Consider the following 18977-nt stretch of genomic DNA (forward strand, 5'->3'; position numbering starts at 1 on the left):
AAAAAAAGCAAAATAATTATTTCTGTTTCAAATAGCTTCTAGTAGGCCAATGCCCCGAAACAACAGGTGTTGATCAACACTTCTGTCAGAGACTCAGCAGGTAAGTTAAAAAGAATAACATGAATATTTAGGATTCAAAAACTAAAGAAGGGCTACGAAACAAATTAAAATTCAGAAGTAGAACCACTGAACAGACACCTCATAGAAGTGGCCAGGTTTTTCCTCCTTAATCCAGGGTTGTGTGCGATATATCGTAATCTGAGCTAGAACAGTTGTTACTGCACGGAGAAGTGGTTAGCCCGGGGTGTATTGACAACTTTGTTGCAGACAACCGTGGTCTCCAACATACTTCTTACGTCGTAATTTTCTTTCTACAGGCCTGTCGATCAGGATATAGGTATACGAAACTATTTCTGAAAACTGACAGGCTTACCAACAACTAGTTATTAAATCTATGAATGGTTACAGGTTCCTCGGGGATGTATGCAGATCTGAGATCAGTTATTGCTTAGTCTCATGAAGTGATAAACAATAATCCAGTCAAGGTGTAGAGGGTGGTTATGAAGAAACCTCACAGTTAGTAAAGAGTAAATGTGCTCAAGTGCACTGACTCAACTAGCCTCAACATGATAATAATATATATTTGGTAGGTTTCTGTCATTTGTTACACTTATATATATGTTCCAGTGGTTAGTCGCCACTGATGTCTGGTATTTGTCGACACCGGTAGGGGGTGACTGCAGTGGTTGATCCGTTTGCAAGAGCGCAGAGGATGGAATGCCTGTGATGGTGTTGATACACTCAGGATATATAAATTTATTGAATTTAATTTTATTTATTATGTGAATTTTGTTCGTATATTTTAGCAATATACCGAAGACATGAGCTTGTAGCTACATTAATAATTGGTTATGGGTCCATTATTATTTACAGTTTTTTATATCTCTATACTTTTTAGAACTCTTATTTTTGAATTCAATTAGCGCGTGGGATTCTTGGCACAAGATCAAGATTAATGATAATCATATAGTTATGGATTAGATAACCCATATCTAAGTATCCAGATAGTACTAGATAACCCATATAGTTCCTAGGATAAAGATTTTATTTCTAACCACATTATACAATATTTTCTATGCGAAAACAGTCAATAATGTAGATCTTAAGCATAATATCGAAACGAAAGTAAATTAACAATGCCATTCTACATAATTAAAAGCTAATTTATTTAAATATTGATTTGTGCAACCCCCCACCAATGAAAAAGAAACGTAAATAGATGTAGGGAAAACTGTGCGATTAAAATTATTTTTGGAACTAATTTATTGCATTCATTTTATAATACGTAAGCAAGTTCATGTATAATTTAAATATTATATATAATATATACATATTATATGTAATCTATGTATGCAAATAATTAACACAGCAACAAAATGCAACAAGGAAGTCTGCAGTAAATGTACAAAGTTCAAAATTATTTAAACGAAAAAAAAAAACCACAGCTGATAAATTGCCAAGTTCATTGACGCCGCATATTAATAAAAATGCCTAAATTATATATATAATGTTAATATTAAATGAATATTAAATAAAATTTTAAGTTTGAATTGAATTAACCTAAATTCAAAGAAATTCATAGAAATTTAAAATGGAGGATATTTTGCATATGAACTTACAGTTCCAATTTTTGCCGTAAAGTTTTCGATAAAATGGAGTCTTCAGTGCAGGTTTTGCATTCCTCAATAAGATCGTAATTCAGTTTGGAGATTCTTTTTTGCAAACTCGGTGCACCTAGTGCAAGCATACAGACATTATCGCGCATTCCGAGTTCACTATCTGCGTTGATGGAGTTACACATCGCAAGTAGTCTGCGCTGATGTCTGGTTAGTCGATTGGCCGACGTCTTGGTTTTGTTTATTTCTCAGCGCACTTGCGCGACTATTAAAATACCGAATATAGAGCACGTCAGCAGGTGCTCAATTTTCATACGCACTTAAAACAAAACAAAAAAATATATAAGTGCTATTTTTCAACTTCTTGTCGTTGGTGGGATTGAGATTACACAAGTGCTATGATTTTTTTCTTATTCGACGATTTCCCTCGCTTCCATGTACCGTACACAATTTTTTACACTGTAATACAAACCAAATGTACATACATAGATTAAAAATAGCACTGTTATTAACAAATGAATGTGTAAATACATACAAAATTTTTTTACTGCATTAACGTTAATTTTGCGAAATTAATTGAATTGCAAATTCAATTTTGCGAACTTTTTACATATAAATTTTTATTATTCTATTTTTATTCCTATTTTAATTTAAAATTTAAACATTTTACAGATAAAACACATATTCTAATTTATCAAGAAAAATATACACAGAGCAACGAAACTTCAATTTATTGAAATGATATGAGAATGGAACACAGAAGGCGAGTGACAATAAATTCATTTTTACGTTTTGGAAAAATTTTTAAAAAAGTGTTCATATTATGAGAAATTAAAGTTTCACAAAAACAAAACTCGGTTATACGTTTATACGAAATTATAAAAATACATAGGTAATATCCCTGTCGGGATTTGAAAATGCTGCACAGACTTTACTCGTATATTTTATTTTAAGTAAAAAGTTTGGTGATTTGGTTTGAATTTAAATTTTTGTATTGTTTATTTGCGTGGCACTGGTGTTCTCACCAAATTTTACACAAAGCTGTTTCATAAAAATCTGTGTAAAGAGCGTAATTTGGCATTTTATTTGTGTTACGCTCTCAGTTTGTATTTTACTTGTGCTTTATTTGAGTTTTACTACGAGTAGCTCGTGGAACAGACCTATTATGACCAAAATTTATAGAAAATTGCAATTCCACGTTCGATTCTGATAATTTTAACAATTTCAAGTAATATTATTTATCATACTATATCACAGTATGTGATGATAAAGTTCGATTTCGACGATATCGAGTTGTCTGCGATATTAGAAATAAGTAATATTAGCTTGTCGCAAAGCGTACGGTCGTTAGGTCAATAAATGCATTAGTCATTTGGATTAAATTTGACAGTTTAATAGTTTTGAGACTAGCACTTGTTGCTTAACAATTATATATAGACTTATAAAATCAATTAATATCAATGAAAATCGCCACATCGACAGAGGTAACGCCCAAATAATCAAAAATATAAGAGATAGCTGGAAATTAGAAACGGCAGAGAGCATCGAAATACACAAACATCAGGCCACAACTATACTCAAAGGCGAAAGGGCTATGTATAATTTGCCGAAACACGTGTAGAGAAACACAAAATACAACATACGAAATAAAAGTTAAAATATTAAAAAACAAAAATCGACTTTAAACCTTTAGTAATTTGAGTGACTAAACTTAATACAGTCAGGATGTTGATGTAAAACTGAGATTTATGATCTGCTCTTAGAAAACATGATTTTCCAAGTCGTTTTGTTGTTTCATATATTGAATTACCAAGTATAAAAACCTTGTGGTCCCTTTTGAGCATATTAGGGTATATAGGAAAGCGCGTTTGTTGTTTTCGATATCATTAATAACAATATTTACTCAATTAAATAACTACTTATATTTTAACATTAATATATAATTTATTTCCCATTGTGGATATGTTGACGTGTCATCCTAATTTGTTCTTAATTTGCGAGACAAGGATTAGTCTATTTTGCTAAGCATGCTCATCCGTTTATATGAAGAGAAGATTTTGAGTTAATGATAAATAAGTTTGTAGAAGGAAATTTTTTAAATACATGCAATGACAAAAATTTAGTGTCAAATATATCGAAATCAGTATACAAATTATCTTAAGATATTGAACTAGTGTTTTAGTATCAGGTTTTATTTTAAATACAATATTTTTAAAGATAACTTAAAAAAATAATTTCGCAATTCAGCATCTATATGTTAGAGGTATAATGTATATTAGACTATTTATTAGAAGTAAATTTTTATTCTTTTAAAAATAATTTTATAACGTTTCAATCATACACACGTACGGTTTTTCTAAACTGTTTCTCATTAATCTAAAAAGTATATAAGAAAATGTTTTTTAATTAATTTTTCAAATAAAAATGGTTTTATTGTTGTAAAACATTGTTAAATGCTAAATTAGTTAAATGTTGGATTCTATGATTACCAAAACTCACTTCCAAAGAACTTTTTTTAGATATATTATGTTACTTGAAATTTATTTCGCAATAGTAAGTAAATAGAATCTAAATTATACGTTTTACAATTTTTTTGGTACACTATTTTGCCAAAAATATGTGTAGTTAATACAAAACGAAAATATATTACTCATTGTTAGAACATTCCCTTTATTTTATTTTTAACAAATATATAAATGAAAAATGTTTATTCTTAACATATGCAATAAATAAATTAAATAGTTATATAATAATATAATTATTTATTATTATAAATCTATCGTCGTTTTAGTTTGTAAATGGAAAAGTACTGAAATTGAAAATCTTTCATAATAACACTAACGATTTCATGTACAAAGTCGTAAAATAATATATTATTAACATTTCCATTATTACTGTTTTAATCATTTAATAATTGAATTAGTTTGGTAATCGTTTTTCTTAAATAAGTTTATATATAAATTTTTTTAATACACCATATTAAAAGCAAGTGTCAATTACTTTTCAGCTTTATTATTACATTATTTTACTTGCTTATATTAAAATAAATAAAATTTAGTTAAGTTTTGGACAACTGTATAAAACATTAGCTTACTTTCACACACTTGATTTACTTGTTTCTGTGTATGCGAACGCAAATTAATAAAATTCAACCAAATTTTCGCTCTTTTTTTTCTACAAGTGAGCAGTGGAGTAAAAAATTTTTTAGTGTTGTGCACACTGCCGATGTTTAGCAGTTTTGCACTTATTTTAATTTATGTGACGACTTATTTAAATTTATTTCAAAATTTATTATCAATATCAATATGAATATGAATATTTGATTTCACTGAATAATTAGCAATAAAATGAATTAAAAAGAAAATATTTCAAACACCCTTTAGGTTTTTGACAGCTGTCAAATTTACAACAAAAGCTGGATGCTATGAAATCTCATAAATAAAGCAAGCTGCACCGGAATTTGAAAGATTTAAACGAGAGGCAGAAAACGACGCTATTAAACAGCAGATATTATTGTATATTAATATTTAAGTCATCAGGAATATATAAATTTTTATAATGACTGAACAGAATGTTTTTGAAAAATGCCGAGATTTTCATTTGTTAGAAAAACATAGAATGGATAGTTTTAAACAATGGCCTTTTGACGAGGAAGCTCCATGCAGTGTATCAAAAGTAAACAAAGAACAAAAATAAATAGGAATTCAATAATAAAGCTAAAGTGGACTTAATATTGTTGTTTTCAAATGTTAATTGAGTAATAAATATATAAAAATATTTTATTAATATTTGTTTTTAGATGGCAGAAGCTGGTTTTTATTGGAGTGGTAGCAGCAGCGATCCTGATACTGTCACTTGTTTTTTATGTACTAAATCACTAGACGGTTGGGAGCCTACAGATGACCCTTGGAAAGAACATGCAAAACATGCGCCACAATGTTTATTTGTACAGTATGGACGTAAAGAAAGCGATTTATTGGTTGGTATATTTAATTCGAAATATCTACGTGCTCTTTGAATAATAGGATTTCACGTTTTTATTGCAGTTGGAGGAATTTTTAAAAATTTACAAAACTGTGCTAAAAAACAAATTTACCGCTGATATAAATGGCTTCAAAAAAAGTTTTAGTAGTGCAGCTGCGGATGAACTAAGTAATTATATAGAAAATAAGAAATAAGTTACTTTTGTTTAATAAACAAATATGATTAATTGATATTGTACTTGTTGGGTTATAAGGTAATAAAATTGATTTTGATTTAAGCACAGTAAAATAAATTAGTTTGCTATGTTATTTGATTTTTATACAGAACATCTAATAAATTTATATGGGTAATTGTTATGTTGGTTTACGTGACATTGCTTTATTTTACAGTAACAAATAGCAATTATACTTCTGGAATCTATATATTAACATTGCATTATTCTTTCCTTATTTAAGTTTCTGACGTACACTGCAGTGCTTTTGTTATATTATTATAGAAAGTGAAAATGGAAATTTCTATGTGCATAATTATCTAACAGGTAACAGGTTTGTATTATGACTGAGTTGCGTTTTTATGCAAAAAAAGGAAAAAATGGTGTAGTAAACTTATAAGTAACTTTATATAGTCTTCAAAGAGTCTAAATTAATCTGCCGCCAAGGACACTTGCGCGTAATACTAGCATTAAATTGGAAAAACTCGTACTAGCTTTAATTGATTATTAACCAATATGTGTCCAATTTTAGTAAGGAACACGTAACAATTGAATTATTGCTTAGGAGTAGTCAGTATTTATGATAAAATTTGGATAGAATGTTTTAGACATTTCTATATAATCTATTGTTGTAAAAGTTTAAATATTTTGTTTAAAAAGCTTTAATAGTGGTTTATTCATATTTTAACAAAAAACCAATATAGACAAATAGATACAAGCATGTAGTTTCCAATCAGATTATTTTTATATATGCCTCAGGTTTTGAGTACTTGCTCGGCGAAGAAAATGCTTCCCTTTTCTGGAAAAAGTAGAAAATAATTTTTAGTTATAAAAAGGCTCTTTCTTCACTATAACCCAAATTTTTGTTTCCCGCAATCTAATAATTTAGTACCCATAAAAATAATACTTTTAAAATATACAATAATAAAAATAAAAAATATTAGTTTTTACACATTTTTAATGATGAATGATTAAATTTTTAAAAAAGAAAAACTTGATCGTATGTTAAGAGCTAGTGTGATAGTAATATGACCAGCAAATACTATTAATACTACAAATTATGAATATATTGATGATAATCTTAATTATATATGTATATATTTTGTTTTATAATGTTAAATGGCACAACTTCCATTTTTTATTTAATTTTTTTTTAACAAAATGCAATGCTTTTAAAATGCATATTTATATTATTTATGATACAATTAATTAATATTCAAATATATCTTAAAGATGAAATTATATTGTATTCTTTAATATGTGTTATGTTTTGTTCCTATTGTATGTACAAAAATAATTGCTTAATATGTGGTATGAATATATGTTAAATACTAGCTTATAATATATAAAACTGATTTATAAAGGAACTTAAGTTTAGTTTTACTGTAGACATACTCATTCTGATATTTATAACTCATTTCTTAAGTACTTAATTAAATCATTTTCAATCAACCATTTTTCAGCTTTTTCTGGCCAATTTTGATTGTTCAATGATCGTGGACTTGGATGAGCCAATTTTAAGATTTTTGTAGTAGCAAAATGTTTCGAATTTTTGAGGCTTGTGTGTACATACTCCCCAACAGCAACAATTATTTCAGGTTTTAGAAGTTCCATTTCTTTATCAAAAGCATTTAAGCAAATTCGACGTATTTCCAATTTAGCATCACCCTAACAATAATATTTAATAATAAATATAAAATTAATATAAAAGTTTATTCATACTTTTAATTCACTTGGCGTTATGTTTTTACCATTGCGATCAAAAAACATTAAAGGACAAAAGTTATGCATGAAGCATAGTTCAGAGAATACATCTAACGAACCATGTGCAATTTTTTGAAATAAACCCCATATACGTACACCACTGGGTTCTTCCGTTGTACATGACATTCCCGTTACTAAACGTTTTGGATGTACATTTGGTGGCTGTTTTACTTCTCCAGACAAGTGCATAACATTACGTACAGTTTTTATATTACCAAATGGTACCTGAAAACAATACAATTGAAGTTATGTAGTTTACTTTAATTAAAAAATCGAATACTAACACCTGTTTGTCCCATACCATTCGCTCCAGGATTCATGCCTACAAACACCAAACGTTTCGGTTTAGTTAAATATTTATTTAAATAAGCACAATGTATATTTGCAGCATATTCTAATGGATTGTATATGTGAGTGATGGTTGGTATTGAATTAAAAGGCAGTAATTGCTCATTGAGCTCTGCTTCAATTTCAAAAAATTGTTGCCAAAGAGGTGTTGGAAACAGTGGTGATGTAGCCAGCACTTGTTTCTGTGGTTCAACATTGATTGTTTCTTTGCCATTTTGCACCTCAATTAATTTACGTTTTAGCTTGTTTTTCAACATTTTTAGTATATTTGCGGCAAAATTTTAAATACATTTACGCAGTTTGTAAACAATTTTATAAAGACTCTGACAAGACAGTGATGCCACCGCGTTTAAGAAATTTGTATTGAATATTTATGATTCACTCACCTTTCCTTGGCGCCATTGAAGCTTATAGCACACTATCTCATTTAGGCGGTTTTGCTCTAAACCCACTAATGAATATGATTAATATATCGTTATATATATATATACTAATGAATAAATCGGCTCATTTAAGGCGAAAAATGTCTAATACAACCCTTAAAAATAAATTTCCCACAAGGGAAATTATTAAAATAACAAATATTTGTCTTTTATATGAAAAATGCAAACAAACAACAGCTGACCTGTAAACAAAGGCACTGAGGAAGTAAGTATTTAATAATATCTTTGTTTATATTAATTGAGTATGTAATTGATATATAATATATAAATGAATAATATATAAATATCAATTATTATTTAATTATTTGTGTGATATATTAGGTTAGTTCTACCAGCTACTTGTAGTAATTTTGAGGTACACTGTGTATACACAAGTGCGATCCACCAGCAAATTTTCTAGTAAATCAGAGTATCGGAGAGAGCGTAACATCCCTGTCGCAATTTGATAATGCTTCACAAACTTTACTCGTACATTTTATTTTAAGTAAAATTTGTGTTGATGTATGGATCAGCTGTTTTCGTTTGAATTTAAATTTTTGTATTGTTTATTTGCGCGACACAGGTATTCTCACTAGACCTTACACAAAGCTATTTCATGAAAATCTGTGTAAAGAACGAAATTTGGCACTTTATTTATATTACGCTCTCAGTTTGAATTTTACTTGTGGTTCACTCGAGTTTTACTATGAATAGCTCGTAGAACAGACTTATTATTAAGTGAAGTTTATAAAAGTTCTATCATCTGCATAAATAAGACAGTGTAATTATACTATTACATACAATATTTAAAAAATTTTTACCGATAAATAGCCCCACGGCCAACGGGTATCATGCGGTCCGTAGTATGCTTCTTATCTACCACAGTTAGGCAAATTTTTCTTTGTTATATTTTAGTAACATTCCATTATTTTAGTTTTATCCTAAATAAATGAATTAAAATGTTTTAACTATATACACTTTACGTAAATTTACTTTATTGACAAAGACTTTAGTATGTACTTCTTTTTACAATATTATTTCATTACATTACATTATATTCTTTGCACGGTAATATTAATATTAATATTATGGATTTATTTCACACTTTTGTTAAATTAAGTTTTGCTTACTTTGTATTAAAGCAAATGCAAGACAGAGCGCAATATTACAGTTTTTGTTTAGAAATTTATCTTACACAGAAAGTAACGCTTCCTGTTAATGACTTTCAAGTACACTGAAGCTAACTTACTGTTTGTGCTGATTCAGCCATGATCACTAAAGTCAGGCTGCACACAGCATTCTTTGTTTACTTGATGAACAATGTTGCACTTATGGTTCCTCTTATAGGAATCAACTTAGATACGACAAACACCACCACACTTATCTCAAGAATGCATAGTTGGCTTGGTTTGGTTAGCTTTTGGTAGACTCTTTCAATTTAGTTCGAGTCTATCCAACAAACAAACTGGTCGTAGTTTCGTACGTCGTAGTGTATAACAGGCGCGCCAACCTATTCGGTGATTTGTATTAGCCCGCGTCTGGAGAGCAACTATTCACAGTTTTAACATATTACTTATTTTTTTTTGTTTTGTTTTACTCAAGCGGTTTTTTATTTTTCGTACTACTTTTCTATAAATAGTTCGTCAATCACGATTCAGCCTAATTTATTACTTGAAGTCCAATTTCAATGGTTCGCGTGAGGAGTGCTTTGGTATGAATCGGTAATATCATGCGTAAAAAATTTCGAATTACAAACTGATATTTTAAGACGGAATATATAATTTTTAATATATATAATAAAAAACGCATAAATTCCTGAGCTTTTGGTTTAATGCGTCAGTTGAACTTAGATCTTCAAAGGTCCCTGTTTTAATATTTCTTATATTGTGAATTGCTAATTTGGATTAATAGTTTGCGCGGTAAATATATAAGCAGACACGGTTACTATATGAAAGTGAAAATTATTACGAAGAAATTAATATAATATATTACAATTCTAAAAAAAATGGCTTGGAAACCGGATTTGGAATCATTATTTAATGATGAAGTTGTAATAGATAATATAAATAATACTTTTCTACAAAAAGAGAAATATTTCCCACCGCGTCCACGAGAACACATAGAGTTTGCTCTAGCGAAAGATAAGCTTCGAGAGGAAAAAGAAAAGGATAAGGAAAAGAAGGATGAAAGGGAACAGATGGATAAAAAGACAAAAAATAAAGAAAATGATGACAAGAAAGAGAATGAAGAAAGAAAAAAGCAAGATATAAAAAAATCTAAAGATCGTACTTTTATTTTTAAGTTGTTCGATGAGTATTCAAAGAAATCTAAACATCGCTCTAGTTTAAATACCGCGTTACCAGATATTTTACCAGAATTTCCAGATTTAACACTTAATGAAGAAAAGGTTGTGGCAGCAAAAGAACACTATGATTCCCGAGAAATTGAAAATGAAATGATACAAATGATGCGCACTTTAGGTATGGGCTTTGGTAGAGCTTCTTATTTAGATGCAAATCGTACTATCTCAACACATCCAATACCTTCATGTATTATATTACCAACTAGCCAATATGGAATACCTATATTGATGGATGAAAATTTTTTTAAGTTTACAAATACAGCCAAAAAAGAAAATTGCCCAGAAAGTGTAAGTGATACAAATTTATTGAATTCTTTTGAATTTAAAAAAAGGAGCTTTGAGGACGATCCATTTGCAAAAGCTATTTTAGAAAATACAAGAGATGATTTAAATGGTAAAGAAGCTAAGGAACAATACATAAATCACTTCCCTTTTTTAGAAAACACTACATCAAAAGTTTGTAATCCTGAACGTGCTTCAGAGTCAGCATCAGCACCATTTAAGAAAAATAAACGACAAAGGAGACGAAAAAAAAATAAAGTAATTAGTCAAAAACCTAATATAGAATCTACAAAAGTTAAAAAATGATCTACAGTAAATTAGATATTTTTTAAAATAAAACTATATTCTCTGTCAATTTTAACAAATTAAATCTCTCCCTCTCTCTCTTTCCCTCTTTCTCTCCCTCTTTCTCTCCCTCTTTCTCTCTCTCCCTCTTTCTCTTTCTCCCTCTTTCTCTCTCTCCCTCTTTCTCTCTCACTTTTTCTCTCACTCCCTTTCTTTCTCTCTTTCCCTTTCTCTCTCTCTCTCCCTTTCTATCTCTCTCTCCCTTTCTCTCTCTGTCTTCCCCCTTTCTCACTCTTCCCTTTTTTGTCTCACTCCCTCCCCTTATTTCTCTCTCTAAATATCCACCTTAAATTATGAACATGCAGAAATTAGAAAACGTAAAGACATCTCTTACTTTATTTACAAAATTCAAACAAATAAAAAAAATTTTAATTAATTAAATTTAAGAAAAAAAATATAATGTAAAAAGGAGAAATATTTATAAAATTCAAGTACAAACTGCATTACATATGTTATAAATACTAAATTAAATTATTTATATATCTTATTTTATTAAACAATAAATGTTAATAATTTTTAAAGCATAACACTAAAGTTGACAAAATAAATAATGTAATTATCCATTAACTCAATCAGTTTATTAAATAAATAAACTTTATTTATTAATTTGAAACCTTATGTTTGCAAAAGATATAGCTATTTAAATTATAACCTCTCTTGTAGTCTATTTGAATGTTAAAATTGTAAAAAATTGACATAGTTAAATTAATTGATATCAAATTTGTGAATAATAATAAATTATATAAATTTAATAAGATATATATTTTTAAAATTATTGTATAACAAATAACATCTTTGTAATATACGTATCTTGCTCCAAAAGCAATCGTTAAGTTATTTATATTTAATTAAAAATAAATGGATTATTATAGAACATTCATACTATATTCACAATGTCTCATTTAGATATTTATACAGCTGATAGAACTTTTATAAACTTCACTTAATAATATATCACACAAAAATTATAATATATACAAAGAAAATGATCAAAATTTGAAACGTTTGTCATTAGTTCCATTTATAAAATATAAACAAACAACAGCTGAGCTGTAAACGAAGGCACTGAGGATGTAAGTATTTAATAAAAGCTTTGTTTTTATTAATTAAATTGTAATTGATTTATAAAATATTAACGATTTAATATATGAATTATATATTTAATTTATTAGTGTGTCATATTATTAAGTGAAGTTTTTAAAATTTTTATCAGCTGCATAAATAAGCTTATTATAATTTAAGCGTTTACTCATTGATACAAATGAACAATTATTTATTAAATATGTAATTGATTTATAAAATATTAATGAATTAATATATGAATTATATATTTAATTTATTTTTTTGTCATATTATTAAGTGAAGTTTTTAAAAGTTCTATCAGCTGCATAAATAAGCTTATTATCATTTAAAGCGTTTACTCATTGTTAGAAATGAACAACTGCCTAAATGAGACGGTGTGAATCTGCTAAAGGGCAATGTTTGTCCATAAATTGATTCTTGTGTATTTACAGTTGATATAGAAATAACATATTTTATAACTTTGAACTTTGTTCTCAAAGAAGTTATATTAGGTCTCTTCCACCAGCTACTCATAGTAAAATTTGAGTAAAACACAAGTAAAGTACAAATTGGCACAAATAAAGTGTCAAGTTTCGCTCTTTACACAGATTTTTATGGAATAGTTTTGTGTAAAGTCTGGTAAGAACAACAGTGTCAACCAACCGAAATTTAAGTAAATTTAAATTCCAACCAAAACAGTTGATCCACACATCAACACAAATTTTACTTCAAATTATATGTCCGAGTAAAGTCTGTGTAACATTATAAAATTTCGAAAGGGATGTTACGCTCTCTCAGATGCTCTCATTTACTAGAAAATTTGCTGGTGGAACGCACTTGTGTATACACAGTGTTACTTAAAGTTATTACGAGTAGCTCGTGGAACAGATCTATTATGTGTAGTCAACTGTTGTTCAGTGTTTATGGTTTATAAAAATTTATCAATAAACTTACTATTTATTTCAAAAATGTATACAATAATATATTATTTCTACATATAAACATGTATCAACTTTTTGAATCATAAATGTATTGAACTTTAATTATAAGAAAATAATTTATTTACATAAAATAATAAAATGTAACAACCCTGTTAAATAACCAGCGGCGATAGTCTTTTTGCGCAGCGGTTAATTGTATATACTGTACGCCTTGTCTTTTTAAATGTAAACAAAACCAGCTGTAGGGACGACAAATTCATTTCAAATCCAATAAGATTTTATAAAAGTAACTGATAATATATGGAAATAAATATATTTCTTGTTGTGCAATTAAATACATAAGAGCATAATAATAATGGAAACATTTATGGATGAAGCATTCATGGAGGCACGTCATGCATTAGCTGTTGGCGAAGTGCCGGTTGGATGTGTTTTTGTTTGGGATAACGAAATTATAGCACGTAGTAGAAATTATGTTAATGCAACAAAAAATGCTACACGCCATGCGGAGTTCGTATGTATTGATCAAGTTTTAGAATATTGTAAAAGCAATGGATTGGATAATAGTGAAGTCTTCAAGCAGATATCTGTGGTTGTCACCGTAGAACCCTGCATCATGTGTTCAGCTGCATTGCATACGTTGGGTGTTAAAGAAATTTTATATGGTTGTGCTAACGATCGTTTTGGCGGTAAAACGGTTGTGAATGTTGCAGAAGTTGTAGGCACTAATTTACCTATACGTGGTGGCATACGCGCTGCAGAAGCTATGGATTTGCTTAAAGAGTTTTATAAAGGTGTTAATCCATCGGCACCAGTACCAAATACACGAAAGTAATAAGTTGTGGTTTCGCATTAGTTATGATTACGTTATCCTTTTTGTAAGTATAACAATTTTTAATGTTAAAAAACATTTAATATTAATCTTTTTATTTTTAACAGTGAATCCATCCACATCCATCTTAAACAGAAAGACAAAAACGCAGATTAAGATTATACGTTGTAATAATTGTTAAACAGAAGTAACTAAAATCGTGACAATAATCTGCATTGAAAGAAGTTGATTATAAGCAAATTAGTTCTGACTTTCTGAGATATATAATATTCTCTCTCTCTCTGTATCATCATATACAGCGTTATGTTGAGAGGTTAATTTTTTACAAAGCTCTACTACTTCCACAGGTAGAGTTACTACTAGCGAAATGACGGTCATTACTGAAATGTAATAGACTATATAGTTAGAATCTAATAGATTGGCACTACATTGTAAGAGTACGGAGAGCTATTTATTTGCTATTGTTCTTGCGTTTTCGTACAACCAGTTATAAGCAAAAGCCTTATTACATTTATATTAATAAAGCAATAATACTTAAGTACGCAATTAAATATTGACAATATTACTTTTAAAAAAAATTAATTTATTTATAAAATAATTTAAGATTTATTTTGCTTAAATATACATAAATATAAGAATTTTGTATATAAACTTAGTTTTATCTAAATAAGTTCCGAACTAAATAATCATATTTGCTATAAAGCGGTGAATAAAAATGTTTATTTTTTATAAAAATTATTGCTTCAGTATCTCTAAAGTGAAATGGAATTAATTCAATACTTTTTCAATATTTCTTAAATAACTAATTTTCAATATTTTATATTACTATATTATTTAAGTCAGACTTACTTTGTTATATTGGCAATTTTAAAAATAGTTTAAATAAATACATTATAAATAAATACCTTCACCTCATCCCTCGTACTACATAACCGAGTACCGAAAAATTATATATAAATAAATACTTGTAATCGTTTACTGCGCATAAGTATACGTTAACTCTATATAGACTAGAAGTATTATTTCTGATCCGTTAATGCTTTTATGCGCCGTATACAATATTTAAGTTATCCTTAAAACTTCTACTCTTAAAACTAAAACTTATTTTGATAAGATTTAAAAATTCTGACATTCCAAATAAAATTATTTAAATTTTTAAGTTTCTACGTCTTTTGCCAATATTTCCCCATTCCACTGGTATGCTGTCTCCAACATCGTATTGGGTGGGATGGCAGTCTAAAAGCTTTTGTGCGCGCTCACAACGACGACTCACAGACCAATAGGCAAATCCTTTAGGACAACGTTGTATTTGACCTTCTATACGTCCTGTTAGTGTTGAATACGCACATTTAACAAATAATTGTCCACAGTGATCGTGGTTTAAGGAAAAGTGACCTTCATCCGGACATAGCGGTTCAGTAGACCGGACTTGTACCTATGTTGGTAGAAGATGATTAAAAGATAGATTTTGCTTAATACTCATTTATGATTAACTTACCATATGCAAGCGCCGTACTTCATCGTCATAGAATAATGTGCGTGTCATTTCTTTATTCAGGCACTGTTCATTACTGTCGGGTCTGTCGCATTGACAGCGTTCCTCGTAGAACACGGTACCATTAGGACATTCGAAGACAGCAATGCTTAAATCGTTACTGTCAGCTTTCTCAGTGCACTGATAGAACATACCACAGTTCTTGGGATGACGTTTAAAGCCTGTTGGGCAAACGAAGAGATTTTGTCCCTCGCTCGCTGTAGGACATGGTGCACTTGTATTAGTTATTGGTTGCGGTGGTTGTGTGGTTGGCATTTCCGTAGTTTCATTGCTTTCAGGTGTAGAATTTGTTGTATTTTCTTCTCCTGTCGTCGTTGTTTCGGATGTTGCTATCTCTGTGGGCTTATCAGTTGTAGCTTGCTGTGTCGTTGTGTCTTTATTCGGTTCTGTCGTTGTGGGTTCAATTGCAGTTGTGGTATCAATTGGTTTTGTTGGCATTTCTGTGGGCTTCTCAGTTGTACTTTGTTGAGTTGTCGTTTCTGTATTTGGTTCCATTGTTGTAGTTCCCATCGCTGTAGTTGTGGTATCAATGGGTTTACTTGTCGTTGTCACGGTTGTCGGTTCAGTTGTGCCGGTGTTTGTTTCCATTGTAGTTGTGTCCACTGGTTTATTGGTTGTCATTGTACCAGGTTGCTCTGTTGTATTTTCTAATGTGGTTGTGTCAACTGGTTTGGAGGTTGGTTTTGTTTGACCTGAGGAACAATTTCCAGAAACTTGTTCTGCGTAGTTGCATGTATCGACGGAAGTATCCCAAACTGTGCCATCGGGGCAACGGAAACTGTAAATTTGATAATTGCCATTTTGATTTGCGTCAACGCAACGATAATAACGATTACAATCTTCTGGATCTGGGAAGAAACCTTCACTGGTACATGTGAAATTCGTTGGTTCCATGGTTGTGCTCACTGTTCCTTCAGTTGTTGTTGGGTAATCTGTAGTCTGTACAGTTGGCATGGTAGTAGGCTCGTAACCAGGTTTACTTGTGGTTGTAGCTTCAACGGTAGTTGCTGGTACATCCGTTGTCGTGATTTCTGTAGGCTTCGTTGTGGTTTCAGTGGGTTTGGTTTGTTCTTCGGTTGTAGTAGGTGGTTCCGTTGGTTTTCCAGTGGTATCTGTTGGTTTTGTTGGTGTTTCAGTAGGTTTGGTTTGTTCCTCGGTTGCAGTAGGTGTTTCCGTTGGTTTTCCAGTGGTCTCTGTTGGTTTTGTTGGCGTTTCAGTTGGTTTGGTTTGTTGTTCAGTAGTTGTGGTAATCGGTTCGGTAGGTTTAGTTTGTTCTTCTGTGGTAGTTGTTTGTGGAGTCGTATCAGTGGGTTTAGTTTGTTGTTCTGTAGTAGTTGGTTGCTCTGTCGGTTTTTGTGTTGAATCTGTTGGTTTCGTCTGTTCTATAGGTGTTGTTGGCATATCTGTTGTAGATTCTGTAGGTTTAGTTTCTTGTGGTGATGTAGGCATTTGTGTGGTTTCTGGTTTGCTTGTTGTAGTTGTATATACTGTGGTTGTTTCCATAACTGTGCTGGTTTCTGGAGCCTCTGTTTGACCAGCACAGCGCTCCACATTTTCTGCGTAATCGCAAGTTTGTTTTTCTTCACTCCAACCGGTACCTTTGCCGCACATAAATTCATGTTTATCTAATTTATCACCATTGCGTACACATCTATAAAATTTACGGCAATTATTTGGATCTGCCATGAAGCCTTCTCCTTCACATTCTGTGCCAGGAGTTAAATTTGGTATCGGAGTTGTGGAAGTAGACTGCATAGTTGTGCTTATTATTTCTGTAGTAGTAGTAGCTTGCGTTGAAGTTGAGCTAGCATCTCCAGGTGTAGTGGATTCCATTGGTGTAGTCGTAGTGGTCTCGACATAGGTTGTTGTTGTTGTGGGTGGTTTGGATTCTGTTGTTGTTGCGTCCGTTGTTGTTGTAGGTGGTTTAGATTCAGTTGTTGTTGCTGCTGTTGTTGTTGTTGGATCTTTAGATTCAGTTGTTGTTGTAGGTTCTTTAGTAGATTGAGTACTGCTGGGTAATGTAGTGGTCGATATATTTTCAGTTGTTGTCTCACTGGTACTGGATATAGTTGTCATCTCTGGTTCCTCTGTTTGGCCATAACATCTGTCCACATTTGCGGCATAATCACAAGTTTGTTTCTCCTCACTCCATCCTGTACCTTTAGCACACATGAACTCATGTCTGAAGTAAGTACCATCGCCATTTCTAACGCAGCGGTAAAACTTTCTACAATTATTTGGATCGGCCATAAAACCTTCATCATTACAAGTAGTACCTGGTGGTAAGTTCGGTACTGTCACAGGTGTTGTACTGCTTTGCATTGTTGTCGTATTTTCTACAGAACTACTTTCAGTTGTTGTTGTTGTAGGTTTGCTACTACCGTCAGTCGTAGTTTCGTATTTACTAGTTGTTGTTTCCATTAATGTTGTGGGGTATGATGTAGTAGATGTGGGCTTTGATTCAATGGTTGTAGTATCATATTTGTCGGTAGTTGTAGGATATTTATTCGTTGTTGTTGTACCTTCCATGTTACTAGCAGCTGTACCTTCTATATTACTAGTAGTAGTACCTTCTACACGGCAGCGTGGATCTTGCACTGCAGTGGGATGATTGCAGCCTTCAATATCAGCATCCCAAACAGTGTTGTTTCCACATTTGAAACTATATTTCTCGAAACCTCCATTACCGTTATCAACACATCTGTAAAACTTTTGACAGTCTTCGCTATCTCCGAAAAAGCCTTCCTTTGTACAAGGATCTTTTTGTGAAATTGGTTTAGCAGGTACTATCGGTTGTGAAGTTGTTTGGGGAGTTCCTGTGGTTGTTTGTGCTGTGGTAATTTCTGGGTTTTTACCAGATTCAGTAGTACCAGCAGAGGTAGGCTTTGTGCCTTCCGTTGTTGTTTCGTATCCAGGTTTTTGAGTTTGTGTTACAGATTCAGTCGTACTTAAAGTTGTAGTTTGTGTACCTTCCGTTGTTGTTTCGTATCCAGGTTTTTGAGCCTGTGTTGTGGTTGCAGGCTGCATACCTTCAGGCTTGCTGGTTTGTGTTGTAGGACTTGAAGTTGGTTTGTCAGTAGGATACGATGTTGTGCTTTGTTCCCATGTAGTCGTAGTAGCATTACCAACATTGGTATTGCACATTTTTAAATCGTGGTTACACGTTTGTAGGTTATTGTCCCATACTGTACCA

At 30.9% G+C, this 18977-nt stretch overlaps 4 protein-coding genes across 5 annotated transcripts; 2 read left to right on the forward strand and 2 right to left on the reverse strand.

The window, feature by feature from the left end:
- Nucleotides 1–5029: 5029 nt before the first annotated feature.
- LOC119684329 (baculoviral IAP repeat-containing protein 5-like) lies at nt 5030–5937 on the forward strand. Its single transcript, XM_038098351.1, has 3 exons — nt 5030–5351; nt 5476–5655; nt 5723–5937. The coding sequence occupies exons 1-3, from the start codon at nt 5235–5237 to the stop codon at nt 5852–5854; spliced, it is 429 nt and encodes a 142-aa protein (XP_037954279.1). The 5' UTR covers nt 5030–5234; the 3' UTR covers nt 5855–5937.
- A 1323-nt stretch (nt 5938–7260) lies between these two features.
- On the reverse strand, nt 7261–8324 carry LOC119683595 (single-strand selective monofunctional uracil DNA glycosylase-like). Its single transcript, XM_038097368.1, has 3 exons — nt 7920–8324; nt 7594–7860; nt 7261–7539 (listed from the first exon to the last, which is right to left on the reverse strand). The coding sequence occupies exons 1-3, from the start codon at nt 8238–8240 to the stop codon at nt 7279–7281; spliced, it is 849 nt and encodes a 282-aa protein (XP_037953296.1). The 5' UTR covers nt 8241–8324; the 3' UTR covers nt 7261–7278.
- A 5384-nt stretch (nt 8325–13708) lies between these two features.
- LOC119682831 (tRNA-specific adenosine deaminase 2-like) lies at nt 13709–14768 on the forward strand. Of its 2 annotated transcripts, XM_038096351.1 has the most exons (3): nt 13709–13911; nt 13981–14275; nt 14337–14768. In XM_038096351.1, exons 1-2 carry the CDS (start codon nt 13753–13755, stop codon nt 14230–14232), a joined length of 411 nt encoding a protein of 136 aa, XP_037952279.1. In that variant the 5' UTR covers nt 13709–13752; the 3' UTR covers nt 14233–14275; nt 14337–14768. The 2 variants fall into 2 exon arrangements, with proteins under 2 accessions (XP_037952279.1, XP_037952278.1); XM_038096350.1 differs by having other exon boundaries at nt 13709–14275.
- A 126-nt stretch (nt 14769–14894) lies between these two features.
- LOC119676501 (mucin-2-like) lies at nt 14895–18928 on the reverse strand. The gene is made up of 2 exons (XM_038087739.1): nt 15728–18928; nt 14895–15664 (listed from the first exon to the last, which is right to left on the reverse strand). The coding sequence occupies exons 1-2, from the start codon at nt 18926–18928 to the stop codon at nt 15377–15379; spliced, it is 3489 nt and encodes a 1162-aa protein (XP_037943667.1). The 3' UTR covers nt 14895–15376.
- Nucleotides 18929–18977: the final 49 nt, after the last annotated feature.

Source organism: Teleopsis dalmanni, chromosome 2 (assembly GCF_002237135.1).
Source record: "Teleopsis dalmanni isolate 2A chromosome 2, ASM223713v2, whole genome shotgun sequence".
NCBI classification, from domain to species: Eukaryota; Metazoa; Arthropoda; class Insecta; order Diptera; family Diopsidae; genus Teleopsis; species Teleopsis dalmanni.

Excerpts from the sequence above, each read along its gene's own strand:
- LOC119684329 (XM_038098351.1), top strand. The coding sequence starts at position 5,235 with ATGACTGAACAGAATGTTTTTGAAAAATGCCGAGATTTTCATTTGTTA. Across the intron at positions 5,352-5,475 it reads CTCCATGCAGTGTATCAAAA|ATGGCAGAAGCTGGTTTTTA; the intron begins GTAAACAAAGAA and ends ATTTGTTTTTAG. Across the intron at positions 5,656-5,722 it reads GTAAAGAAAGCGATTTATTG|TTGGAGGAATTTTTAAAAAT; the intron begins GTTGGTATATTT and ends TTTTTATTGCAG.
- LOC119676501 (XM_038087739.1), bottom strand. The coding sequence starts at position 18,928 with ATGTGCAATACCAATGTTGGTAATGCTACTACGACTACATGGGAACAA. Across the intron at positions 15,665-15,727 it reads AAGTACGGCGCTTGCATATG|GTACAAGTCCGGTCTACTGA; the intron begins GTAAGTTAATCA and ends CTACCAACATAG.
- LOC119683595 (XM_038097368.1), bottom strand. The coding sequence starts at position 8,240 with ATGTTGAAAAACAAGCTAAAACGTAAATTAATTGAGGTGCAAAATGGC. Across the intron at positions 7,861-7,919 it reads ATGGTATGGGACAAACAGGT|GTACCATTTGGTAATATAAA; the intron begins GTTAGTATTCGA and ends TATTGTTTTCAG. Across the intron at positions 7,540-7,593 it reads TAACGCCAAGTGAATTAAAA|GGTGATGCTAAATTGGAAAT; the intron begins GTATGAATAAAC and ends TATTATTGTTAG.
- LOC119682831 (XM_038096350.1), top strand. The coding sequence starts at position 13,753 with ATGGAAACATTTATGGATGAAGCATTCATGGAGGCACGTCATGCATTA.